At 30.7% G+C, this 25,741-nt stretch overlaps 10 protein-coding genes across 10 annotated transcripts; 7 read left to right on the top strand and 3 right to left on the bottom strand.

Moving 5' to 3' along the window:
* Positions 1–7: 7 nt before the first annotated feature.
* Positions 8–507, bottom strand: BX663DRAFT_554345 (uncharacterized protein; the record flags this gene model as incomplete). The annotated part of the gene is made up of 2 exons (XM_051531519.1): positions 8–406; positions 490–507. The coding sequence occupies 2 exons, from the start codon at positions 505–507 to the stop codon at positions 8–10; spliced, it is 417 nt and encodes a 138-aa protein (XP_051380158.1).
* A 2,776-nt stretch (positions 508–3,283) lies between these two features.
* Positions 3,284–5,675, top strand: BX663DRAFT_518844 (uncharacterized protein). Its single transcript, XM_051528917.1, has 3 exons — positions 3,284–4,578; positions 4,669–4,953; positions 4,986–5,675. The coding sequence occupies exons 1-3, from the start codon at positions 3,474–3,476 to the stop codon at positions 5,588–5,590; spliced, it is 1,995 nt and encodes a 664-aa protein (XP_051380159.1). The 5' UTR covers positions 3,284–3,473; the 3' UTR covers positions 5,591–5,675.
* A 1,353-nt stretch (positions 5,676–7,028) lies between these two features.
* On the top strand, positions 7,029–9,730 carry BX663DRAFT_518851 (Endonuclease/exonuclease/phosphatase). The gene is made up of 6 exons (XM_051528918.1): positions 7,029–8,144; positions 8,208–8,270; positions 8,344–8,501; positions 8,626–8,735; positions 8,829–9,449; positions 9,546–9,730. Exons 1-6 carry the CDS (start codon positions 7,379–7,381, stop codon positions 9,655–9,657), a joined length of 1,830 nt encoding a protein of 609 aa, XP_051380160.1. The 5' UTR covers positions 7,029–7,378; the 3' UTR covers positions 9,658–9,730.
* Positions 9,731–9,887: 157 nt separating this feature from the next.
* BX663DRAFT_488652 (acyl-CoA dehydrogenase/oxidase) lies at positions 9,888–11,627 on the top strand (the record flags this gene model as incomplete). Its single annotated transcript, XM_051524833.1, has 6 exons — positions 9,888–9,958; positions 10,073–10,170; positions 10,246–10,346; positions 10,403–10,525; positions 10,595–10,834; positions 11,082–11,627. 6 exons carry the CDS (start codon positions 9,888–9,890, stop codon positions 11,625–11,627), a joined length of 1,179 nt encoding a protein of 392 aa, XP_051380161.1.
* Positions 11,628–11,651: 24 nt separating this feature from the next.
* On the bottom strand, positions 11,652–12,919 carry BX663DRAFT_518861 (GTP cyclohydrolase 1 type 2/Nif3; the record flags this gene model as incomplete). Its single annotated transcript, XM_051528919.1, has 6 exons — positions 11,652–11,838; positions 11,928–12,095; positions 12,164–12,340; positions 12,406–12,559; positions 12,647–12,676; positions 12,827–12,919. 6 exons carry the CDS (start codon positions 12,917–12,919, stop codon positions 11,687–11,689), a joined length of 774 nt encoding a protein of 257 aa, XP_051380162.1. The 3' UTR covers positions 11,652–11,686.
* A 365-nt stretch (positions 12,920–13,284) lies between these two features.
* BX663DRAFT_439964 (uncharacterized protein) lies at positions 13,285–14,497 on the top strand (the record flags this gene model as incomplete). The annotated part of the gene is made up of 2 exons (XM_051523366.1): positions 13,285–13,628; positions 13,705–14,497. 2 exons carry the CDS (start codon positions 13,285–13,287, stop codon positions 14,495–14,497), a joined length of 1,137 nt encoding a protein of 378 aa, XP_051380163.1.
* Positions 14,498–15,208: 711 nt separating this feature from the next.
* On the top strand, positions 15,209–17,802 carry BX663DRAFT_518869 (protein-tyrosine phosphatase-like protein). Its single transcript, XM_051528920.1, has 6 exons — positions 15,209–15,728; positions 15,797–16,269; positions 16,385–16,526; positions 16,595–16,926; positions 17,012–17,636; positions 17,672–17,802. Exons 1-6 carry the CDS (start codon positions 15,266–15,268, stop codon positions 17,752–17,754), a joined length of 2,118 nt encoding a protein of 705 aa, XP_051380164.1. The 5' UTR covers positions 15,209–15,265; the 3' UTR covers positions 17,755–17,802.
* Positions 17,803–17,964: 162 nt separating this feature from the next.
* On the bottom strand, positions 17,965–19,495 carry BX663DRAFT_554351 (uncharacterized protein; the record flags this gene model as incomplete). Its single annotated transcript, XM_051531520.1, has 3 exons — positions 17,965–19,095; positions 19,162–19,275; positions 19,349–19,495. 3 exons carry the CDS (start codon positions 19,493–19,495, stop codon positions 17,965–17,967), a joined length of 1,392 nt encoding a protein of 463 aa, XP_051380165.1.
* Positions 19,496–20,151: 656 nt separating this feature from the next.
* On the top strand, positions 20,152–21,656 carry BX663DRAFT_518874 (cytochrome b-c1 complex subunit Rieske). Its single transcript, XM_051528921.1, has 4 exons — positions 20,152–20,479; positions 20,561–20,987; positions 21,072–21,196; positions 21,262–21,656. Exons 1-4 carry the CDS (start codon positions 20,269–20,271, stop codon positions 21,297–21,299), a joined length of 801 nt encoding a protein of 266 aa, XP_051380166.1. The 5' UTR covers positions 20,152–20,268; the 3' UTR covers positions 21,300–21,656.
* BX663DRAFT_518879 (uncharacterized protein) lies at positions 21,616–24,045 on the top strand. The gene is made up of 9 exons (XM_051528922.1): positions 21,616–22,338; positions 22,407–22,456; positions 22,517–22,562; positions 22,628–22,879; positions 22,912–23,186; positions 23,218–23,355; positions 23,399–23,571; positions 23,634–23,731; positions 23,919–24,045. The coding sequence occupies exons 1-9, from the start codon at positions 21,708–21,710 to the stop codon at positions 23,963–23,965; spliced, it is 1,710 nt and encodes a 569-aa protein (XP_051380167.1). The 5' UTR covers positions 21,616–21,707; the 3' UTR covers positions 23,966–24,045.
* Positions 24,046–25,741: the final 1,696 nt, after the last annotated feature.

Here is a 25,741-nt window from a genome sequence, read left to right on the forward strand (position 1 = left end):
ACATGTTTCATGACTTTTCAGAAGTAGTTATTTTCTTGATCTTTGATATAAAAGAATTGAATTTTGAAAACAGAGGAGTAGTAGTAAAGAAGAGAGGATGATCAAGTGATTGCTTTTTGATACGAGCTTCGTCATTAGAAAGTAACATAGTAGACATGGCTTTGTCTTGTTCTTTTAACAATGGTGGAGACGGAGAATTAAAAGAGAATGGAGAAGACCTAGAAGAAAGATATTGTTCTATAATGAAGCTGTCTTCTTCTTCATCATCACTTGACATAATCGAAGTATTTCGTATTGATGAATGAAGGTGAGTTGATAGATCTCTAACATGAAAGGGAGATAGTAGTAGATCATTATCCTGAGGGCTTAACATTTCCTCCTGCCATGAATGAACAACGGGTAATTTCTTATTAGGTGCATTATAGAGTTTGGGTGTAGGTGAAGCAGAAGGGAAGACGACAGGAGAAGGAGAATTAAAAAACGATTTACAGGTTGATAATGATTCATTATTCAAAGAGGAAAGAAATGAAATGAAATGAAATGAAATGAAAGAAAAGGCATTTTCATTATTGAAGAGAAAAAGTCATTTGAGCATGTAGCAAGTAGTACATAAAAGATATTTGTATTACTCTGTTATGGAAGAGCATGTGTGTCCTTAAATTTATAAACGTCAATCATGTAACATACATCATTATTACTACAAAAAAATAGATGCATTTATAAATGTATATATTAAAGTAAAGATGCTATTACATAGTTGTTTAATTGAATAACATGTTATTTTTTTTAAAGAAAAAAAGTCTTTATACTACTACTAACTACTACTAACTACTACAAAAAAAAAGAAACCTTATCATGATGAGGTGCTATGCAATTAAATTCAAAATTAGTAAATAAAAGGAGATGCTGTGTAACTTTTATTAAAATCCTTGCATTTGTCTGCACAGACCTTTTTTATTTTATTTATAGTAACAATGATAATCAAATGAATTCTTACCTCCCTTTTGTATATCAAGTTTACTTCAGAAAATTTTATTAATATGAAAATATGAAACAAATATGACAAGTTTCATTTTATAGATATAAATAAATAATTAAATGAATTTATTATTCCATTATTATTGCTAACTTGAAAAAGAGAAAAGTCTGTTGATTTTAATCAAAAAAAAAAATCCTCTTTAGTTATCGTTATTATAAATATGAATGCTTGAAAGAAAGAAAAAAGAAAAAGACGGTGAGCGAATAAAAAAGGGACAGGGAGTAAAGAAAGGTAGCATAAAGTAGAGTATAATTATAGCCTAGTTGAGATTGCTTATAAATTTATAATTATAGCCTACTTGATTGCTTATAAATTTCTAATTATTTATTTTATTGTAACTAATATTCAGCTAAATAGAATTGCTGCCCACTTTTATATATAATAAATTGACTTTATTATTAATTATGTCAAACTTCCTTTGTTGTTGTCAAACTACTATCCAGTGTATAATTACATTCTTTTCCCCTCCCCCACTTCTCCCCGCGTATATTCCTTTCTTATTTTATTCATTTTTTAAAGGGAGAGTTTTTTTTTTTTTTCTTCTTTTTTTTTCTATTTTTTTCTTTTTTTTTTATTTTTATAAAAATGTATAACATTATACTTCTACTTTGTTATAACTTCGCGTTTAAATTAGCGATTTATTCTAGATTTTAACTTTAAACGCGATAAAAACTTGTTATCTATTCTCACGAATTTATAACGGACGGTAGTTTCTTTATATGCATGCATTCTATTTTATTGAAACAAACCCTTCTATTATAACTTATTTATGCATATGTATAATCTAAATAAAAGAAGGTATGTTTCAAGCGCTCACTTTAAGAAAGAAGGTAAAAAAAAAAAAAAAAAAAAAAAATTCCGCTAAAAAAAAATAAAGAAATTATCCTGTAGTTAAATACTCCAATAATCAACATGAATTTTATTACTCATAAAGGAAGTAACAAGGAAAACAAAAAGAAAAAGAAAAGAGGCAAATGGGTTCATACTTTCATTTTTAATAATAATGACTACTCATCTGGCTTAATAATTTTCATAGATTTTTCCAGATATATAATGCTTCTTTAATCAAGGAGATCTTATCTTCCTGCATATAAAATGTTAGTTATTTATACAAACTACTACTACTACTAACATAAAAATCAATCTAATATGTAACTTATCAAAACAAATATTTTTTCCCCTCTACTACATATAAAGTATTTAGTAAATAAATAAATACATATAATTTTTTTTAAATTATTTTAAGCTCTAATATTTATTGGCTACTCTCTTTGCCTGCCCTGCAAGCATATAAAAATATCGAATGTTAATAAAATAAAATTAATTCCGTTTAAAGACAAAACTATACTTGTTTATTAGAAAATGGAACAAGAAAGCAGTAAACTATTTCCTCATAAATTATTCAGTTTATCGATTTTTTTTCTTATAATTCATACAGCAAATGAAAAAAGAGAGAATTCGTTTTTAGAAAAAAAAATACTATTGTCCATTAATTAACTTTTGATTGAACGAAGTTACTTTAGATAGCAAATTAATTTCTCAGATTTGAAGTTTCATACACAGAGAGCCACCACCCTTTTCTTTTTCTTTTCTTTTCCTTTTTTTTATTTTACAGAAAATAAAATAAAAATAATCTGTCTTCAAAACTTCGAAAAAAAAGACTTATGCTATATAAATAATAGATCGCCATTCTATTATATAGAGTTTATTGTAATCAAACAGTAGCTACTTCTATTATCCTTTTTTTTTAAAAAAAAAACTCGTTAACTTGTTAAAATCATACATTCTCTTATGTTCATAATTACTAGCAGTAACTTTCTTTTTTTGACTAATATATAATTTTTTACCATTAAAAGAAGTATAAAAAAGCAAGTGACAGATAATTTGTCTCAGATTGAATATCAAACCAGGAAAATTCATGTAAAATTCATACTGATTGGATTTTATTCTATTCACGGGGATTGTAGTTGAGTTTTTTTTTTTTTTTTCTTACTAAAAAAAAGGAATTTTACTCATTTTTTTTTCGCTGAGTTTAATTCAATGTACTAAACATAAAATGATCTCTTAAACAAAAAACACTAAATTGAATATAAACTCTTCTGGTTACTTTTTAGTATTTATACACACCGTAGATATATTTTATATACACACACATACATATATATATATATATATATATATGTCTATATATATATGTAATTTTTTTTTTTCATTCTCTTTTCTTTTCTTTTTTTCTCTTTTCTTTTTTTTTTATATATCTGTTTTTTTATATTAGAATTGAATAGATTCCTCTTCACTAATTATTTGGATATATTATCTCTATTCATTCCATATTCTATACCTTTTAAACGAAAAAAATAAAAGAACAAGAAAACAAAAATTTATATATTTATATATACACACATATATACCTTATTCTATATATACAGAGAAAATGAATCCTTCTTCTGAAACAATATTAAACCAAAATACAGAGAATCAAAATATGAATCTCGAAAATCATCACTCATATGTAAGAAAGAGAACAAGAGCTACAGCTGAACAACTTGCAGTACTTGAAGATACATTTGCAGTCAATGTGAGTCCAAATAGTAAACTTAGAAAGCAACTCGCTGAACAATTGAATATGAGTGAAAGATCAATTCAAATTTGGTTCCAAAATAGACGCGCCAAAGTGAAACACATGCAAAAGAGAGCACAGATGCAAATGCAACAAGCTGCTATGAGAGCTCAATTATATCATTATCATCAACAACAACAACAACAACAACAACAATATAGTATGATGTCGGCTTATGGACCTCCTGCTCCTCCTCCTCCTCCTCCTATGCTTCCTTTACAACCTTCTCTTTATTCACCACATCATCCTCAACAACCTACACCTCAACAGCCCTTTTATTTCTCTCCTGCTTATCTTCGTCGAATTCCACCTTTACCTCGTGCTCAAAGTGTGGATGCAGTCGCGTATTATGGTAGTCCATCGGCCGATATCTCAGCTCGTTCCTCTTTTCCAACTACTGTACCTGAACCCTTTATGCCTCACGAAAGTCTTACACCTTCACCTCCTCATCTGAATCAGTCCTATTCCATCTCGAATGGTGCCCCTGGTACTTGGTCTGTACCACCACCTAACTATCATCTCTTTGACAACGCTTCTTCTCCTATTAAACTTTCAAGACAGAGTATGCCACCTTATAATCCATTATCACATACATTCATGGATGACGTGATGACTCCATCTGAATTTACTTCTTCACATCCTAATACCGAGAATTCTAATTCAAAGCAAATCTTATCCGAAGATTTCCCTGATTTCGTACACGGTCAAATCTCTCCTTCTCCTAGTCCTAATCACGATGATAATCCTCATTCTGCTTCTTATTTTTCTCCTACAAAGGATGATTCCCTTTCAAATTTAAATGTTAAATCAACAGAGGAGGAAGGTATGAAAGGTAGCGATGATTCATTTGATGATAAAAAAGTATCAGAAGACCCAACTGCTGCACTAACAGAAACAGATATGTGGATCTCTTCTCCAAGTATGTATTGTATTGTATTTTATTTTATTTAATTTATTCATCTATTTATATAATACTTATATATACATGTTTATATTTATACATATATAGATATCGAATCTCGTTCGGCTGAATCTATTGTAGATAATGTAACATCTTCATCTTCTATTCCTACTGTTGAAAATAAACCTTCTGAAGAAGAGCCTACTGTAAATCCATCCAACTTAATAATGACCACGACGACTACAGATAATTCTCCTACACTAGAAAATGAAGACATAACTCAAGAACAACACTTGAATGCGACAACACTCACCATTGGTACATGGCATCGACTTAAACTTCAATCTTCAGATTTAATTTGTCTCTATAAATTTGAACAAAGGACTTTATATGGTATATCGCAGAAGGTGGAAGTCGTTTTAAAGTAGAGGTGCCCATCTCGAATATCGTTAGTATCGAATTCACGCCATCCTCCTTGGCGGCGACTGGTGTTGGTGAGGCTATAACCTCTGATATTCATTTCTATATTACCCAACCTCCCCTCTTTTATATGGAAACTAGAAAAGAAAAGGATGAAAAAGAATGGATTCAATGCAGTGATTTTACAGAGAACAAACAAGCTTCAAGGTATCTTCGTCATACCTTGAAGGGTCCACAATTAAAGCAAGACTTGATACAATTAATGAATAAACGGGAAGAATTACGCAAGTTGATTCGTTTTTTGGATGAACAAACAACTACTGCAGCAACAGCAACAACAGCAGCATCCGCCTCAGCAACAACAGTGACACCACTTTTACCATCACAACAACAACAAGCAACAATGATTGTTCCTTCTGCTGCTGCCGCTGCTACTACTACCACTACTACTAATACTATCTCTACTACAACTAATTATTATCCTTATTATTATTATCCTTCAGGCTTAAATGTCACTACACCCATGTCACTTTCATTAAATGGTAATCCTTCTTCTATCATGGCTAATACTGAACAACCACCAGTACCATGTGGAGGATTTTATTCTTAAATAATTGTTATTTTTATATATGTATTCACTTTTTTTTTCTTTCTTCCTTAAAATAATAAACTGTAACTCATTATTATTATTATTATTGTTGTTGTTATTTCTCAAATAAAATAAAAAAAAAAGCTATGTGGCTTTTTTTTATTATTGATAGATCATATTTTCTTTCTTCTAAAATAATCATAAAATCCACCTTTCCGTTGCTGTAAATGATTTTATTGACAGATAAGGTTAAAATTCATTTAGACATTGGTTTCATATTTCGTAAGTTCAAAAAGAAAAAAAAAAAAAAAAAAGACATTGAAATGGAGCTATTATTGAAAAAAAAAAAAAAAAAAAAAAAAAAAAAGAAAAAACCATTCACAAGAGGTTATTATTATTGAAGAGTCTGTTTTATATAAACTACTCGATGTCAAAAAAAAAAAAAAAAAAGTCAATGAATATCTATTCATATTTGTTACTGATAAAGAAGATCTTTTTTTTTTATTTATTTATTTAAATATGTATCTTAAAAATAAACTTTGTTGAGAAACATCCTCTTGAAATTAGAAGCTGCAGTAGCTGCAGCAGCTGCAGCAGCCCTGTCTATTTTTTTTTTTTTTTTTTTTTTTTTTTTCGTTTTATACATGTGTATGTATAATAATGCCCTATACTATTACTAATGCCGCTAATAATAATGATAATAATAAAATTAACATTATTGTTCGTGTCTCTCTTATCCATACTATAGATAGAGATGTGCATTAGTAAGTTGGTGACTTTCTTAGTAAAATCTGCTTCTTTTAGTACAATTTGCCTTAACAAAAAAAAAAAAAAGTTCATACTTTTATCGTCTTGTTGGTCATGATTGAGCTCCCTTTTTTGTTTTTTTTTCACTATTGATATTATAATGCTTTATAATAATAATAATAATAAAATGTTTTTTTTTCTTTCTTTACTATTTCCACTTCCTAATTATGCTTTATACACATATTTACACCTTCCATCCCTTTGTTTTTTTTTCTAACTTTTCATCAATTCGTTCTTTATTATGTTGAATTTAATCATGCTTGACATTAAACTGAAGATCTTAATCCTAGTCTTTCTTTACAACGACAACAAAAGAAAATTATTTACATTGTTCAATAGAGATCTTTTATATATATCTATATGTATATAGATAAGTGTTGTTTGTATTTTATTTATAGCGAAAAAGAATTCTAAATTCTGAAAAGATTATGAAAATTTCTTCTTTCCTTATGAATAATGTTTTTTTTTTGTTAAAATGAGAAGAGAATATTAATTGGTATTAAATGCTATGTATACATATATATATATATATATATATATAGCTTGTTATATATCTTTAACCATGTATGCTAAATAGTTTACACTAGTAAAGCAATTTCTTGCATACAACTTGTGAAAATAAAAAAAAAAAAAAAAAAAAAAAAAACTTCAGGTCATTTTTTTGTTCAAAAATAAAGTCACGATGTACGTGTGTGTGTGTGTGTGTGTGTGTGTCTCTGACAATTATCTGCTGTTATTGTACGTTGAGTAGAGTGAATACTATTTCCTGCTGATTATTAGTACCGATATACAACTTTTTTTTTCCTTACCAACTATTATAAATACATATTATGTTATTTGATAAAGAAGATGAGAATGGTTCATTAAACAATAACTATTATAATCATACTTTACATCCAATGTATACTAATGGACCTACACCTTTTAATACCTCACCTGCATCGTCACCATCTGTTGGTAACTATGCAATGTCATTGTATGGAACTAACAATACCACTACCCATGGTAATTAATAATAATAATAATAATAATAATAATAACAATAACAATAATCGATACCCCACCCATTTACAACAACAACAGCAACAGCAACAACAACAACAATCTTTATCTAATGACTTGACCGTTGCTATTGCTCCATCTTCGACCACAGCTACTCCTCATCTAGCTCGACAATTAAGCTATGCTCAGATTTCTCGACAATCTTCATCACCTCACCATCATGCTCGTGCAGCAGCAGCTATGGCACGTAATACACCTGTTTCCTCTACCATTACCATTACGGATCCTAATGATCCTAACCGACCTGTTGCTACTAGAGGAGGGGGACAACATCATCTTATAAAGGGAACAGAAGAAGAAGAAGAAGAGGTAGAACATGTTTGGACCTCACTTGACCTGGGCGGGATGGGATTGAAGAATATTTCAAGTGCACTTTATACCTATCGTTTCCTCACTTGCCTCTATCTCAACCATAATAATTTAACCTATCTGATGCCTGAACTCTCTCAATTAACACAACTCAAGACCCTGGATGTCTCTGGCAACAACCTCACCCTCCTTCCACCTGAACTTGGACTTTTATATAATCTAAGGGAATTGCTCTTATTTGATAATCGGATCGTGACGTTACCTCATGAACTAGGTAACTTGTATCAATTAGAGACACTTGGATTAGAAGGCAATCCACTTCAAGCTGACTTGAAGACGATTTTAATCAAGGATGGAACTCAAGCTTTGATTCTATCACTTCGAGAAAATGCACCTGGTAAGTGAAAAGAAAGAAAGAAAGAAAGAGAGCATATCATCTAATTATTATTATTATTACTAGTTGGTATACCTCCTCCTCATAGAGAATGGTTATTAATAGAAGGAGATACGTTAGAAGATCCAGGTTAGGGAAATCTGATGATAACACACATTCACTTACTTACTTACTTACTTACTCATGCTGTATATAATAATAGATAAATTTACTGTCTTGTGTTACAATATTCTTTGCCAGAAATATGCAACAGCTCAAGCTTATGGTTACACACCATCATGGGCATTAAATTGGAATTATCGTAAAGAATTACTCGTATCCGAAATATTGAGTTACAACGCTGATGTCATTTGTCTTCAGGTAATTAGGAGAAAGAAGAAAGAAATGATAACAATAAAAAAAAAAAAAACCTATTATTATAATCTCTACTCTAGGAAATGGAAATGGGACAATATGAAGACTTTTTTAAGGAACATTTTAAAAGATGGGAGACTACGAGAGTGTGTTCTATCCAAAGACGAGAGCAAAGATTATGGTATCTGAAAGTGAAAGACGTGTAGTAGATGGATGTGCCACATTTTACAAGACAACAAAGTAAGTGAAGACTATAGTGTGTTTAAACAAAAAAAAAAAAGGGAATATACGAAAAGCATCTTTTTCTTTTTTTACATGTAAATATACATTCAGGTTTCGTTTAATTGAAAAGGAATTGATTGAATATAATCAAAAGGCACTTCAAAGACCAGACTTTAAAAAGGCACCGGATATTTATAATCGAGTCATGAATAAGGACAATATTGCTGTATTTACATTATTGGAAGATAAAGAAAGCAAAAAACGTATGATTGTAGCCAATTCACATATTCATTGGGATCCCTCAGATTCAGACGTCAAACTCGTTCAAGTAGGTATCCTTTTGGATGAACTACAGACGTTTACACACAAATATACGACAACGACACATACATTATTACCTACTGTTATTTGCGGAGATTTTAATTCTTCTACTGAATCAGGCGTTTATGAATTCTTTAGTAAAGGATCTATTCAACAAGATCATCAAGATTTTGGAAATTATTCATATGGCAAATATACCACAGAGGGGCTCTCTCATCCCTTTCAACTCAAGAGTGCATATAGTCACATAGGTGAATTACCTTTTACAAATTATACGCCTGGATTTAAAGGCGTTTTAGATTATATTTGGTATACAACCTATACATTAGATACTATTTCATTATTAGCTTCTATTGATCAAGATTATATCAGTAAAGTAGTTGGTTTCCCTAATCCTCACTTTCCTTCAGAGTAAGTATTGTGTGTGTGTGTGTTTATCAATTAGAATATCACTCTACTCACACCCTACTTTTATGTTTTTTTTTCTTTTAACCCCCCCTTTTATAGTCATATTCCTATTATGGTAGAATTAAAGTTTAAAACACAACAGAAAAAAGAAAGCATGAAAGCGACAACAGATTTCAGTTCAAAGATACTAAGGAACAATAGATTAAAATAACATCAAATAAACTTACCAAAAAAAAAAAAGAAAAGTGTGTACAACGATTTATTTAAGTCAAAAAAAAAAAAAGACAGCTTGTGTGTGTGAGAAAAGGGCTTTAAAAAATTATCCCTGATTTCTTCTTATCGTGGGAAAGGTCTTGATCTTGTATTTGTGTGTATATAAAAATAGTCTTTTTATTATTATTATTATTTGTTTCTTTTTTTTTTTCCTTCTTTTATCTTATCATGTTTAAGCTTACTCAACGTCTTGTTCGTTCTCCAACTGCTACTCATCTTATCCGTCAAGCTACTAAGCGGTAAATAGAGTCATGTATAAATATATCTATCTATCTATCTATCTATGTATATATATATATATTTATTTATTTATGATTTATACTTGAAAAATAAATACGCGATCTATCTATTAGTAATTATGCTGCTTTAACTTTTTCTGTTCCTACTGCACATGAAGCTCCTACTTCTTTACAATCCTTTACTGAAGAAGAATTGATGCTTAAGGATACTGGTATATATATATATATTTAGATAAAGAGCGAGAGTGTGTGTATATGTATGTCTTATTGATTTATTTATTTTATAGTTGCAAGATTTGCTCGTGAAGTAGTTCAACCTAAAGTTCGTGATATGGATGAAGCTGAAGTGATGGATAAAGATATCATTCAATCTATGTTTGACAATGGTGTAAAGTATATTATAATTTTTCTTAAAAAAAATCGAGTTAATAGATATTATATTAGTTAATGGGTCTTGAGACACCTAGTGAATATGGTGGCGCAGAATGTTCATTTACAGCTGCTATTTTAACTGTTGAAGAACTTGCTAAAATTGATCCTTCTATTAGTGCTTTATGTGATATTCATGTAAGTGTTGTTGTTGTTAAAGTTAAAAGTAATAGGGAAGGTGTAGCTGATACTGATAGTTATCATTAGAACACATTAACCAATACAGTCATTCGTAAATGGGCCTCTCCTGAACTCAAAGAAAAATACTTGACTCGTCTTGCTACTGATACTGTAGGTAGTTTCTGTATCTCTGAGGCAGGTGCTGGTTCTGATGCCTTTGCTCTTCAAACACGTGCTGAAGATAAAGGTGATCATTATGTATTAAATGGTGGAAAGATGTGGATTAGTAACTCTGCTGAAGCTGGTATCTTTGTTATCTTTGCTAATGTGTAAATGAAAAAAAAAAAAAAAAAAAAAAGTTGGGAGTCAGACTTGATCATCTTATTCTTTCATTTCTTTCTTTAAATGATAGTGATCCTTCAAAAGGTTATAAGGGTATTACAGCTTTTATCGTTGAAAAGGAATGGGGAGTTGAGATTGCAAGAAGGAAAAGAAGGTAAGTCGTGTTTATATTAACCATATACATGATAAATAAATTCTAAAACCAGCTACTTTTCTCTCTTTCTTTCAATAGCTCGGTATTCGATCTTCTTCTACATGTGTCTTAAACTTTGATGATGTCAAGATCCCTAAAGAAAATGTCCTTGGTAAAGTTGGAGAAGGATATAAGTACGCGATTGATTCGTTAAATGAAGGAAGAATTGGTATTGCTGCACAAATGATTGGTTGTGCTCAAGGCGCCTATGATATTGCTTTACCTTATATGATGGAACGTAAACAATTTGGTCAAGCCATCGGTTCCTTCCAAGCCATGCAACATCAATTTGCTGAAGTCGCGGTTCAAATTGAAGCTGCTAAACTCTTGACTTATAATGCAGCACGTTTAAAGGAAGAAGGTAAACCGTTTGTGATGGAAGCTGCTATGGCTAAATGGCTTGCTGCTAAGGTGGCTGAAAAGGCAAGTTCTTATGCCGTTGAATGGATGGGTGGTAATGGCTTTGTACGTGAAACGGGTGTTGAAAAATTCTATCGTGATGCTAAAATTGGTTCCATTTATGAGGGCACAAATAATATTCAACTCCAAACCATTGCTAAAATTATTAGTTCAAAATATAAATAAATAATAAAAATAATAGAAATAAATAAAAAAAATAAAAAAAAGGGGATTTATTTATTTATTTATTTAAATAATCTCAAGAGGATTTTATCTGTTTTAGAAACAATCACTTCTATTGATTCACCTTCTGTTGTCTTTTCATTCTTTAATTGTTCTTCTAAAGCAGGTTTTAATACAGCTGACAGATAGCCACGTTCAGTATTTGAATGTTCACCTAAAATAATCATTCAGTTTGTTTCAAGTAAAAAAAAAAAAAAAAAAAAAAAAAAAAAAAGCTCTGTATAAAATAACTATTCTTCTTACATAAAATAACACTTGTATTTTGTGCTAAAGCAGCTAATACATCATGATGTCCCATTTCACCTGTAAAATAAAGATCAGCTTTAACTGGTCCAAGAACAGAAGAACCTGAGCCGGCACAAATAGCTACTGTCTTGATTAATCTTTCCTTTTCAAGTGTGGCTAAACGTACTATAAATATAGGGAAATATGAATATAATACAGCTTTTATTCTATGACACACATATTATATACTTTACAGTAGGGTAAACCAATTAATTTTTTGACGCGCTCTACTATAGTCATTAATTGTGTGGGTTCATCAAAAGTAAATAAACGACCTGAACCTGAATCTTCTTGACCTTCAGGGGGGTCTAGAGCGGGTGTGATGGGTTTACAGTGACCTTTACCAAGACCACTTGCTAACCAATCATTGACTAAATAATATGTAAATCACATGTCTCTCTCTCTCTTATACTATTCAATAGACTAACTTCTATACCTCCATTAACACAATTGTCACATGCTGTATGAGGAGAATAAATTCCAACACCACGTGCAATAGCTTTCAAGACAATATCTTGTTTAACATCGTCTAAAGTTAATCGTTTCATAGCCCTAAAAATAGGTGGATGATAGGACACGATGGTACCAATCTAACATACAGGAGGTATTAGATGAGTATTTACATTATATAATATTAATGTATATTTTATAATAATAATAATAAAAAAAAAAAAAACCTTGGGATCAGCAAGTGCTTTCTTCCAAAACTTGAGGAGTTAAATCAATGGTTAATAAAACTTAATTTTGCTTGGTGAAGGAAAAGGAGGCTCTAGATTTATATACATGTATATATAAAAGAAATTATAGATTTGAATCGATCAATTTTTTTTTTTTTTTTTTTTTTTTGGTGAATTTACCAACCAAGACACCAACATTATCCAAGAAGTTTCTGCAAGCTCCAAAGGAGCAATAGTTCTCATACAGCGTGTAACTTTTGATAAAAGTGACATATAAACAGGTTTACTGGTTAAAAAAAAAGAAAGAAAGAGAAAGGTAGAGAGAGAGAGTGTGTGTGTGTGTGAAAAAAAAAAAAAAAAATTCAAATATAAAAATGCTGAAATTGAATTTTCTCTAATAAAGCATAATAGCATCGAACCTGTTTATTAGTTTCTATGGTGAATCATAGAACAAGATATTTCCAAGATATGTGATTTATTTAGGATAAAAAGGAGGTAATAATCAAATATAGTACTTGATTATTCATCCATTATAGACCGTCTATATATAAAGAGAACGTTGAGTCAAGAAAATATATATTCATATACACATATTCTTTTTATATATATATATATATATATCCGTTTTAACAAATAAAATGAAAGACGTTATTGTGATTACAAAAGTGGATACTTTACTTGGTTATGCTCTTGCTTATCGTTTCCTTGAAGAATGGAATCGTAAAAAGTTAACAAGTCATATCGCTACTGAATTTCGATTGCTATGTCAAAACCGAGAAGGTCTAGAAGAATTAGAAATATTAGGAGGAAAGATTATTGAAATAAAGGATGAAAAAGATGAAAACGAGCTTCGTCCGATTCTAAGACAAGTGGCCTTTCTTATGTATCTTCCTAGTGATCACGAAGAACGTTTAAAGATTGGAGAAATGGTGTTTCGTTGTGCTAAAGAAGAAGGTGTTCAATATGTGTCCATGTTTTCATTGTAAAGTATCACGAAAAAAAGAAGAAAAAAAATTTTTTTTTTTGAATCTATACTAAATCTATCTTTTTATATATAGTATTGGCTTGGATCATCTTTCAGATCTTGACGAAAAAAGTAATCCATTTCCAAACTTGAAACAATACTATATGCTTGAACAAATGATGCCTAAATACTTTAATAAAGATTGTTACTGTATCTTTCGTTCTACTTTATGGCATCAATTCTTTTATTATTATGGTCCAATGATAGAAGATGAAAACAAAATCAAGTTATCTGTGAATAAGGATAGTAAATGGGGGTCAATTAATTTAATGGATCTTGTTGATGCTGTCTATTATCTTTCTTCTTCCCCTTATAAGAAAGATACGACGAATTCTCAATTTGGACAGAATTGTATCCAAGAATTAAGAAAAAAGAACAAGACCCTATTCCAATTTACCCCTAATGATAAAACAACCACAGCGGATCGACTCGCTAAAGCCATTAGTGAAGGTTTACACGCCAAAGAAGACATTCGATATGAAAAGGTCAAGTCAGAAGAGATAATCGACTATTTAAAACGTATTCAAAGGGATAATCGTTTTCGACATAGACCTGCTTCAGAGTCAATCCTCTTACGTCGTTCTGATCATCCCAAAGAAAGATCTTATACTTTCCCCTTAGGAAAATATTTGAATGATAACGTAATCCATTACTTGATTGAATATTGGAAGTTTGCTGATGAAGGCTATACTGATATCATTACTGATGATTTAAATGAATCTCTTGATAGAGATCCGGAAACAATGAAAGGCTCTTTAAAAATAACCGAGATCAATTTCAACGTCTTCGTTCAATATAAACATACCATGTATAAACATTATATATGATAAATTATAATAATTGACATTTAATGTATAATTACGTAATTTTAGTACTTGTTAATAAATAACTTGTGGTCTATAAGCGATATATTTATATACTCAACATTAGATTATTATTGGATCAACTATTACATAATTTGATAAATTTATTTTTTTTTTTTAAGTTCTGCATTAAATAAACAAACCATGATCTGTAATATAATGAAATTGTCGATGGTCAATCTCAGCTGCCATACCCTTTATAGTAAATTCCTATTTTTTTTGTAGCCCAGACTCCTCGGGTGTTTCCAAATTTGTAACAAATGACGCTATATTACTTGGATAAAGACAAGTGAAAATCTCATTATTTTGGTCTAAAAAAAAAAAAAAAAAAAATAAAAAATAAAAATAAAAAAAATAAAAATAAAAAAAAAAAAAATACATTTATTAACTTTTTAGATAAATTCGGATTTATTATTATTGTTATTTCTTTTTCTCTTTTTTCTTTCTTTCTATTTTATTATTATTATTATTATTAACAATAAATTTTTGACATTAAGAAAAATGAGTATTACATTTGAATCGCCTACAAGATATTTAAGTGATAATGATTCGAATACATCAGCACATAATTCACCTTTTATTAATAATACAATAACATCAACGAATAACAATGGATTCCCAATTGCAGCAACAGCATCAGCAACAGCAGCAACAACATCAGCAACAGCAACAGCAACAGCAAATAGTAACACAATAAATACAGCAGCAAGTGAAGCTATTTCTCGAGAATTTATGAATGCACTTCAAACTCGTCAACTTCATACTTCTTCTACAGGCTGGTCTAAAAAGACATTACCTCCATCTTTTAGACTTTATCAATATATTCTCGAGGATTTAGCTCCTATAGAGAGTGATGCAGTCAATGAACTCTTGAAATCATCATTAAAATTATTGATCATTGATGTTAGATCATTTTCTTATTATTCAAAGTGTCGAATTCGTACTGCAATTAATATTTCTATTCCTTCTGTCTTGTTAAAACGACCTTCTTACACATTAGAAAAAATAGCGGAGTCTATTGTTTCAAGAGAGGCCGCTGATCGGTTCATGCAATTTCATAAGACTGCTACCCATATTATCTTTTATGATCATGCTTCTTCAAAACCTAGTGATTCTGGTAACTCTGCAACTGCTATTTTGTTGGGATCAAAATTACGACAAGCTGGCTACAAGGGTCCATTAAATTACTTGCAAGGTAATTGAAATCAATATTATATATATATATATATATCGTATTAAATAGGCTACAAAATAATATTATAGGTGGATTAGATACTTTTAGTCATTTATATACTGAGCAATGTGAATCTGCCCCTTTAGAATCAGAACGAAGTAAAAGGATCAAGTCAAATGAACTCGTTCCATCAAATAAAATCATGGCTCTTCCTCTTCCTCTTCCTCCTCCTACACATATCGTATTGCCTACATCGAATAAAACTACTGTCGTTAATCCATTCTTTACTAATATTCGTCAAAATTTGGAATTATCTCATGGTCCATTACAAGAACGTTTTCATATTCGATTACCTCCAGGTCTTCATCATAAAGACGGTGTCATTAAAAATAATCATCATCATCATCCAACTATCAATAGTAGTAGTCCTCCCTGTTATCATCCAAGGTATGGTTTGGCTGGTAGTACTGTAGATGCTCAAGGTAACTTTATTTTACCTATTTGGTTAAGAGAAATGATAAAGCTTGATAATGGTCCAAAAAAGTTAGCTGAAATGTACGAGGTAAAAAAAAAAAAAAAAAAAAAAAAAAAAAAAATAAAATAAATAAATAAATGTAAAAGTTTGAATATTTAATGTATCACTAACATGTATGACATCATGGTATTCTATTATATAGAAGTTGGAACGTATAGAGCAAACTCGGCTGTCAACTATCATGAAATATCATACTCAGCATAATGATCGACCCTTCCCTTTTAGTATAGCTTCAAGTATGGAAAAAGGTGCATTAAATCGATATACAAATATTTGGCCATACGGTATGACAAATAATAATAATAATAATATCACCTATTTTTATATTTATATAACTTGCACGCATGTATAGAATATTCAAGAGTTAAATTAAAAAATAATAAGGATGACTACATTAATGCCAATCGTATACAATTTGCTAGCATTAAACAAGATATTCGATCTTCCACTCCTAGTAGAAATAATAGTAAACAAGAACTTGAACTTGAACAAAAGGGGCTCTTAAGTGAGACCTCTGTTTATACCATGAATAATTCAGCAACAGCAACAGATTTAATTTGTCAACGTCCTTACATCTCTACTCAGGGACCGTTACCTACTACTTATAATGACTTTTGGCGAATGGTTTGGGATGAAAACTCATCCGTCATCGTCATGCTAACTCAAGAAATGGAAATGAATAAGGTAATGAATAATAATAATAATAAAATGAAATAAAAATAATGAATCATCATCATCATCATCTTGATTCACATTTCTATCATTGTAGATCAAATGTCATCGCTATTGGCCATCTACTCTGGGTATACCACAAACGTATGGTTCATTAACAGTGACTCTCTTATCTGAATCAAAACAAGCGGTTCATAATCTAAATGACAAACGAGTTCATGAAGATGAATGTATCATCATTCGAAAGTTAAGTCTGTCATCATCATCATTAACCAGAGAAATCACACAGCTTCAATATATGGGATGGACCGATTTTGGTACACCAGATAGACCTTTAGGTCTCCTTCAAGTCGTTCATTTAGCAGATAAAGCACATGAAACGGAGGGACCCATGATTGTTCATTGTTCTGCAGGTTGCGGTCGTTCAGGCACCTTTTGTGTGATTGATACGATGATTCAACGACTCTGGCATGAACGAGACATTTTCACAAATCAGACCTCCATGCATGACTTGATCTGGGAGACGGTCTGTCGCTTTAGAGAGCAACGAATGAGTATGGTTCAAACGCATCGTCAATTTGTCTTTTGTTATGAGGCTATCCTCTGGTGGTTACTCGGTCATGGTTATTTGCCCAAGGAAGAACAAAACAGGACAGCAGGAGGGTCTCCAGGTCCTGATAATAGTAGTAGTAATAATAGAGTTATTAAACCATTAAGTCGAAGTGTTTCTCCAATCATAAGAGCCCGCTCATGGTAGCAGGTAGTCATCATACTACTGATGATGAACAGGGCTCCTCTTCTGTTGGAAGTATGTTAGATGATTTTAAAGAATTATTGTAAATAATAAATATCATATAAATATGTATGTATACACACACATATATATATAAATCATAACTATATATTTATTAATATAAAATAAAGGATTAATTTGTTTATATATATATGAAACAGAAAAACACACACACACATAAAGGGAAAAGGAATCTATACACAAAGCAAGTAAAAGAAAATATACAAATTAATTTTAAAAACGAGGAGCAACGATATTTAATCGAGTAACTCGTCTCTTTGGCACTTTTTTATGTCGAAAGGAAGAGGTATTGTTAAGGGATTTCTATAGGGTAAACTACGGAAAGTAAAGTGTGAGATAGTGTCAGTTAAAGGAGATAAGGTATAATTCACTGTAGTTAATTGTGATAATTGTCGCACCATTCGATTTTCAAATGGTTTCAAAATAACTGTCTTTTCTTCTTCTGTGAAAAAATAATCAGTATCATTATTGTCTTGAGTATGAAAAGAGAACGATGTAAATTCCGAAATTTCTTCTTCTGCTATTGATGTTTCTTCATAATAACAAGGTGCCTCTAGTTGACTTATGCTGTCTTCTTGTGATGGTATAGAAACTGTATAGCCTAATTGAGGTGTTATAAACTGTCGATTATGTGTAAATAAATTAGCCACAGTTATTGGTGCTGTTGGCTTTTTATTCAATTCAGGATGATAATAACATAGATTATCTGTTGAAAAATCAGTTATTGTAGGAGTCATGATAGTAGAACTTGAGGATAAATAATCATCCATAAAATGAGTATCATAGCCATCATCTGTCATTAAACTTGGTGTATATAAACTACTTGTTTGACTAAAATCTAATTCTGGTAAACTAAGATCATTATGACTAGAAAATGTATTTGATCTAACTCGCATAAAAGACGATGATGAAACTGAAAAGGCACGACGTAAACAAGGTTCTGATAAACAGATAGAAGAAGGTCTCTCTTCTTGCTGTTGCAATAATTTTAATTGACGTTCTTCTTGCTCTTTCTTTCTCTTCTTTTCTTCTTCTAATTGAATATATTTTAAACTCAAGTTATGAATCATGACTGGTAAATCTTCTTGTAGCATATTCCTTAATTGTGCTTCAATTTGTCGTTGTAAAAAGTCACGCAGGATTGAGATAGAATCAAATGTAGAACTGATACGAATACTTTCAAGTGGATCATTTTTAAATACAAGTGTCACTCCTTTTGTCTTTGAAACAACCAATACCACAATACCTCGTAATTTAAGATCACTAATACGAAGGACCATAGGAACTACGAGTGGTTGATCAGCGGCCAATACGCTTGGCCTAGAATGGCGTGGTAGTTCAGATGTTTTTGCATGCATTGGATTTGCCTAGAGAGGAAAAGGATAAATTATGAGTCATGTTATGAAGATAAAAAAAAAATAAAGTCACTTTACTTGAACTTTTGTTTTTATCTCTATATAGGCATCACCAGCATATTTTAACTTGAAAATACCTCTGAATTTGTCATTCACAAGTTCTCCAATTTCTAATATTTCTAATTCTGGAGGCTAATAAAAACATTCATTAAGAGAGAACAAAAAAAAATTTTTTTCTTCATATATTTTTACAAAGATAATTTACCTTTGTGCCCATATGTAATTCTTTTACTGTAATATGATCAACAATTACAGAAGGTTTATTTCCTTTGTTCATGGCCGTTTCTAATTGTGATTTTGCTTCTTTATAAAATTCATTGTCAAATTCAGGCCAATTAAATCGGAATGCCATTGTTCTATTTCTTTTATTCTGTTATATGAGGCAGTTATATTATTTACAAGTAAAGCAGAGAGAGAGAGAAAAAAAACAAAAAAAAAAACACTATTCTACAAAAAGAAAAAAAAAATTAAAAAAAGGAAAGATTTGCGGGGGTAGTAACCAGACTTAGACTTTTTTTTTCTTTCTTTTTCGTCTGTAGTACAGGCTCCCTGAGTGCTTAGAATGAAATTTGAAAAAAAAAAAAAAAAAAAAAAAAAAAAAAAAAAAAAAAAAAAGCTTGTTATGTACTATTCCGTTATGGGCAGCTTCATGAGTTTTATTAGTTATTCAATCATTTTACTTTTAAAGTATTAGGCTAAACTTGTTATTATTATTAGTCACAAATTTCTTCTCCTTACTAAAAGCCCCGAAGAATCAATCACCTCATTAATAAAAGAAAATGGATGCTAAAATTTTCTTGCCGTTTTAGAAAATATTATGACTCAATTTTACTACTTGAAATGTCAAAGTATTTTAAATAGCTCGAATATGATGTGGGTAAAAATATCGAAATAATTTAATTTCCGCGTAGAATATACGTCATCAGTTCGGATATTGATTTTCACTCGTAAAAAATAATAATAAAAATAATAATAATAAAAAATATCGAGGGTGGGGCTGAAGGGAGGGGTAAAGTTATTGTACTGCCTATATACATTACTCTTGAAGCCCCGCATTTTATTCTTTTTTTTTGTTTTTTTTTAACTTATTATCTCCCCACTCTTATTTATTATATAATAACGAACATGGCCTCATTGTCACGTTCATTCGCATCTGCCATTGCTAACCGTTCTTATACAAATGTTCCTGCCTCTGCAACTGCATTGAAACGAGTTTTTAGCCTTTCTTCCAGCAAAGAAGATGAGCAACAAGAAGTTCACAACAGTCAACCCTTGTTCAGTACACCTATTAAGCATCGATCTGCTGGCGGTTTAGTTAATAGATCAACTGTTAATGGTATCTTATTATAAAAACGTATTATGCCATTGAAAAAAAAAAACAAACTAAGTTTTATAATTTATATATATATATATATAGTTGGAACTATTAATGATTTCCAATTACGTCGTAACCATACTACTTCCATTCCCGACTTCTCCAAATATAAAAAGGACAAGACAAGTGGAGAAGCTAGCCGTAACTTTTCATACATGATGATTGGTGCTACTGGCTTAATTTCTGCTGCTGGTGCACAAGCAACTGTATCTGATTTTTTGGCCAACATGTCTGCTTCTGCTGATGTCTTGGCCTTGGCTAAGGTCGAAGTTGATTTGGCCTCGATCCCTGAGGGAAAGAATGTGACGATTAAATGGAGAGGAAAGCCTGTTTTTATTCGTCATCGTACTCAATCTGAAATTTCTGAGGCTAATGAAGTTAACATTCAAGAACTGCGTGATCCTCAACAAGATGTTGAAAGAGTAAAGGATCCTGAATGGCTTGTTATGTTGGGTGTCTGTACCCATTTGTAAGTAAAGAGGAAGAAGAAGAGAGGAAAAAAAACAAAGAGATAGAGAGAGAGAATAGAAACTAAACTTACATTATATATTAGGGGTTGTGTACCTATTGGTGAAGCTGGTGATTATGGTGGATGGTACTGTCCTTGTCATGGTTCTCACTATGATATCTCTGGTCGTATTCGTAAGGGTCCTGCTCCACTCAACCTTGAAATTCCCGGTAAGTTTTATAATTAGTGATATTTGAATACTTGTAACTTAGTTTTTTTTTGTGTAATAAATTAGAATATAACTTCTCGGACAATAAGCTTATTATTGGTTAGATCTATTTATATTAAAGAAAATAAATTGGTTTTTGATTTGTTTATAATATATTATGTAATATTTAATAATAAGACATAGTATACATGTATTATTATTAAGTTGGTTATCAATAGCATACAGACGCATTATAATATCTAAAAGAAGGTCAGAACAGGGTTAGTTGTTGTGCGGAGATTCAAATTATAGTTTTAATTTATGGTTTCAAATGAAATTTCCCCTTCCTCCTTTTAATTCTTTTTATATATGTTTATATTGTATTAAATCTATTAATTACTACTATTCTTTCCTTTCATTATATATTATTAACACGTATACACATACATACATACATACATACATACATACATACATACATATCGTCATTGTAGTATTATATTAACATTTAAAAAGAGATCAAAAAAAAAATAATGGACACATTGTCTATTCAGTCATTTCCAACTCATGTACTTTTTAAACAATCTATTGTCATCATACATTATATATCTATGGTTATTGCATTTCTCGGCTGTCATCCTTTATTATTAACACAACAACTACGAAGACAGAAGATATACATTCAAAGTATCTTTATATTATTTGCTTTGATCGGATTTATTTCTGGATTTTTCATTATCACTTTGCGGCAACTACAAAAAGGCATCTTTATGATTGTCTTTGTTTCATTATTCTTTCTTGTATTCACTCAAATACTAGTTTCAATCTATCGATTTAAACGACGGATAATTTATTTTAAAAAAAATATACCAAAATGGGTTGATTTAGCATTGGCATGGCTTATTTTGTTGGCAGCCGTAAGTTATCTAAGTTATACTGCTCTTTTATTTACAGAGAGTTGCCCGAGTGATAGTCATGACGACAGCAGCTATCATCCAGCCTCATGTATCATGCCAGTTACTATGGGAACAGGTTTCCTTGTCTATGGAACCCTCATCTTACTACATCTGCTTTCTATTATCCATATACCGCGTCCTTCTACTCCAGAATATTATGAAGGCATCATTATCACCTTCTGGGGATTTATTAGTTTATTTTTGGCTGGTATATATATATATATTTGATCCTCATTCTTGACAATGATATGCTTACTTATTCTATTTTATATTTAGATACACCTATTATAGGATCGGAATGGCGGGCAATCTTTAGGTCTATTATGGTTTACAGGTGGTGTGTTTTCAATTAGTTTAAGTGTACAAACATGGATTCCAGCTCTTAGAGAAAGAACATAATAAATGCCTTTATTATATGTTTAACAGGCAGAGGTAGTCATATTTTTAGAAACTTATACATATATTGATATATATATATATTTTGTCTGCTATAATAGCTATTGTTAGAGGATTAACTCAAACAGATGATCCTTACTGCAGAAGTACACACTATGTTAGGTTATTTATTCATTATCGGAGCCATAGCTCGCTTATTCAAATTATATTTCGTAAATCACCAGCTGATAATTTACCCCATCGAATGTTTCAACCACATACAGATACAACTAATTTAATAGATGATGATGACGATGACAATGATAACACACTTTTATCAACACCAAGTCATTATCAAAGAAATGTAGACACAAGTTTATTTTCGCATCCATTACACTTGTTACAGGATTATTAGCATCTCTTTTATCGATTTGTGGAGGAATTTTATTGATGGGATCCAATGTGGGTTGGATTCGTTATATGCGATTTTATATTAAAGATCCGTCAACTTATGTCAATTTGATATTAGCAGCTGCATTTCTATGGTCTACTTATGTATTCTTACTCTGTACAATATATAAAAAGTTTAAAAGTAAGAAATGCAATTCATCATATGAATATATTGAGCTCAATAATAGTGAAGAGAGACAGCAGCACAGCAACATCAACAACAACAACAATGTCATCATCATCATTATCATCTTATTTCGAGGATGTTGAAAGGAAATCTTCTTCAGTAGACAGTATACCATCATTATCGTCTACTACTACTACTAATAATAATCATCATCCAATCACTTTATCTCCCACATTATTACCATCATCATCCAATACCTTACCATCTACAACAGTAACAATGCCATTATTTGAACAGCGATGATAATAATATGGAGAAAACAATCCGTCCATCAGAATATCGTGCTAAACGACGTTCGCTTCTCTTAACCCAGAATTCTACTGTGAATCATAATAATAATAGTAATAGTAATAGTAGTAATATTAATAATAAAAGAGTGAGACGACTATCGAATAATTATGGAGTAGGAGTATATTGCCTGATGATTGTGTGATATCACCAACAAGTAAACAATCATTCTATTACGCTGCTGCTGCTGTTGATAATAATAGACGTTCATGGAGGTCTTCTATGACGACTACTACAGGATCATTCTCTGTAGGTTTTTATTCAGAAGAAAACGAAGAAGAAGAAGAAGAAGGAAAGAAATGTATCCTCTATATCAGAGCAAAGGTCTTCTCCTTGTACATCTTCTCAGTTAGAACAATATAATATGGTGATAATGATAATGAAATAACATCTTATATGAGGAAGGTCAGTTGTGTTATAAAACAAAAAGTGGGAAACGAAAGGAAGAACAACTAACATCTCGTTATTCTAATATACTGAAGAAGAAGATTTTTATGTTAGTAGTAGTGGTTATCTTCAGGAGAAGCAAAGATGACCAAAATAAACAAACCAAAAAAAAAAGGATAAACACATACACAACACATACACATATATAAATAAATATGTATATACCACTCTTTTTATTTATTTATTTATTTTTTTTTTTAATCAATTATTATGCTTCTTGTTGTTGGTTTTAAACCTGTAATTTATGTCTGCGCTTTATTTTCCCCAATTAAAATAAAATTTCACATTCATAATAAGAAGCGAAACAAGATTGATTTAATGGATAAAATATATAAATACAACTATAAGATTCCATTTTGTTTATTTTTTTTAATCTTTTTTTTTTCTTTATATTTTTTTTTAATCTTTATATTATCTTATCTGATATGCAAATTCAAGTTTTATACAGACTCTTTAAGTTCGGATGATTCATTTGAGTGGAGCAGTGATTCTGTTCCAAAGACAAAGAGAAAAATAACAAGAAAAAGTAAACATATAAACATATTTTACTTCAATCGTATATTTCTAATAGAAGTTACTTTATTTTATACAGCAAAGACAATAAAAAAAAACCTACTTCAGCGGGTATTTAATTAACAAAAAACAAACAAAAATTAAAACCGAATTGCCCGATCTGTGATTTAAACTGAGCTTTTTTTTTTTTTTTTTCATAGCTTCTACCATTAAAAAACCAAAGAAACCTGGACGAAAGCCTATGGTGGAATCTTCTGATGTATGAGTATAATATCATCTTTTCAATATCTGAAACTTAACTTTTTTTTTTTTTTTTTTTTTTTTTTTTTTGTATAGGAGTTACCACTGACCCTAAATTAAAAAGAAAAGCACAGAACCGTGCAGCCCAAGAGCTTTTAGAGAACGTAAAAACAATTTGTAAATGAATTGCAGGCACAAATACAGAATTAAAGGCAGCTAAGGAAAAGCGTGAAAAGGAACTTTCAAGAGAGAATGCTCGTTTGAAAAAGGAAAATGAAAGATTAAAGGAAGAAAATTATATTCTGAAGGATGCAAAGTTTACATTTGAATTCCTCATAAAACGTTAGGGAATGACGTAAGAAGGAAATGTTTAAAACAGAGGAAGAGTTACAAGTAACGACGAATACAATGAATATACAACCTGTTATTCATGATGAGCAAGTGAACATAATATCACAAGAGGATATTTCTGAGTTATCATCCTCACCTTTATCTGAAGCTACTACCACTTTCTCTGTATCTGATACATGTGCTAATAATAACGATTGTTGTTGTCATTTTTCAGAGAGCTTGAGTTCAGCTATGTTTGACTCTGAATCCTCAAATACAGATTGCCTCACTTCAAACGCTGTAACAACAACAACGACAAACAACAACAACAACAACAGCAGCAGCAGCAGCAGCAACAGTAGCAACAACATCAACAATACCTAATTTTACTTTTGCAAGCCAAACACCCACATCTGACCTATTCCATGGCAAAGATAATAATTTATTCTTAACAGATTATCAGTTACCTTTATTAAATACAGCACCAATCGCCATGGATAATAGCTTTTCAATGATAAATGATTCATCATTTTCAGCATATTTGGAACAGATGGTTTGTTAGATACTACTATAATAACGTCTTGAACCCTTTCATACTACTGCCGACTTGGATCCATTATTTTCTGAGCAAATGCAAGCTCTCTTTGAACAACATCGTAATAGCAATGACCCCTTTTTGAAATGTGCACCGAGAATGAAAAACCATGTAAAAAAAAAGTGATTCATGTCTTAAAAAATGCTAAAGGGGCCAATCGACGAGTTTATCAAGTGAATCAAGACG

The sequence above is a fragment of the Cokeromyces recurvatus genome, assembly GCF_025118155.1.
Source record: "Cokeromyces recurvatus strain NRRL 2243 chromosome Unknown BX663scaffold_25, whole genome shotgun sequence".
NCBI classification, from domain to species: domain Eukaryota; kingdom Fungi; phylum Mucoromycota; class Mucoromycetes; order Mucorales; family Mucoraceae; genus Cokeromyces; species Cokeromyces recurvatus.

Excerpts from the sequence above, each read along its gene's own strand:
- BX663DRAFT_518844 (XM_051528917.1), top strand. The coding sequence starts at position 3,474 with ATGAATCCTTCTTCTGAAACAATATTAAACCAAAATACAGAGAATCAA. Across the intron at positions 4,579-4,668 it reads TATGTGGATCTCTTCTCCAA|ATATCGAATCTCGTTCGGCT; the intron begins GTATGTATTGTA and ends ATACATATATAG. Across the intron at positions 4,954-4,985 it reads TGAACAAAGGACTTTATATG|TAGAGGTGCCCATCTCGAAT; the intron begins GTATATCGCAGA and ends GTCGTTTTAAAG.
- BX663DRAFT_518851 (XM_051528918.1), top strand. The coding sequence starts at position 7,379 with ATGGTAATTAATAATAATAATAATAATAATAATAATAACAATAACAAT. Across the intron at positions 8,271-8,343 it reads AGATACGTTAGAAGATCCAG|ATAAATTTACTGTCTTGTGT; the intron begins GTTAGGGAAATC and ends ATATAATAATAG. Across the intron at positions 8,502-8,625 it reads CTGATGTCATTTGTCTTCAG|ATGGGAGACTACGAGAGTGT; the intron begins GTAATTAGGAGA and ends ACATTTTAAAAG.
- BX663DRAFT_518869 (XM_051528920.1), top strand. The coding sequence starts at position 15,266 with ATGAATGCACTTCAAACTCGTCAACTTCATACTTCTTCTACAGGCTGG. Across the intron at positions 15,729-15,796 it reads TCCATTAAATTACTTGCAAG|GTGGATTAGATACTTTTAGT; the intron begins GTAATTGAAATC and ends ATAATATTATAG. Across the intron at positions 17,637-17,671 it reads TATTAAACCATTAAGTCGAA|CAGGTAGTCATCATACTACT; the intron begins GTGTTTCTCCAA and ends CGCTCATGGTAG.
- BX663DRAFT_518874 (XM_051528921.1), top strand. The coding sequence starts at position 20,269 with ATGGCCTCATTGTCACGTTCATTCGCATCTGCCATTGCTAACCGTTCT. Across the intron at positions 20,988-21,071 it reads TTGGGTGTCTGTACCCATTT|GGGTTGTGTACCTATTGGTG; the intron begins GTAAGTAAAGAG and ends ATTATATATTAG. Across the intron at positions 21,197-21,261 it reads ACTCAACCTTGAAATTCCCG|AATATAACTTCTCGGACAAT; the intron begins GTAAGTTTTATA and ends GTAATAAATTAG.
- BX663DRAFT_518879 (XM_051528922.1), top strand. The coding sequence starts at position 21,708 with ATGGACACATTGTCTATTCAGTCATTTCCAACTCATGTACTTTTTAAA. Across the intron at positions 22,563-22,627 it reads TATATGTTTAACAGGCAGAG|CTATTGTTAGAGGATTAACT; the intron begins GTAGTCATATTT and ends CTGCTATAATAG. Across the intron at positions 23,572-23,633 it reads GTATATTGCCTGATGATTGT|ACGTTCATGGAGGTCTTCTA; the intron begins GTGATATCACCA and ends TGATAATAATAG.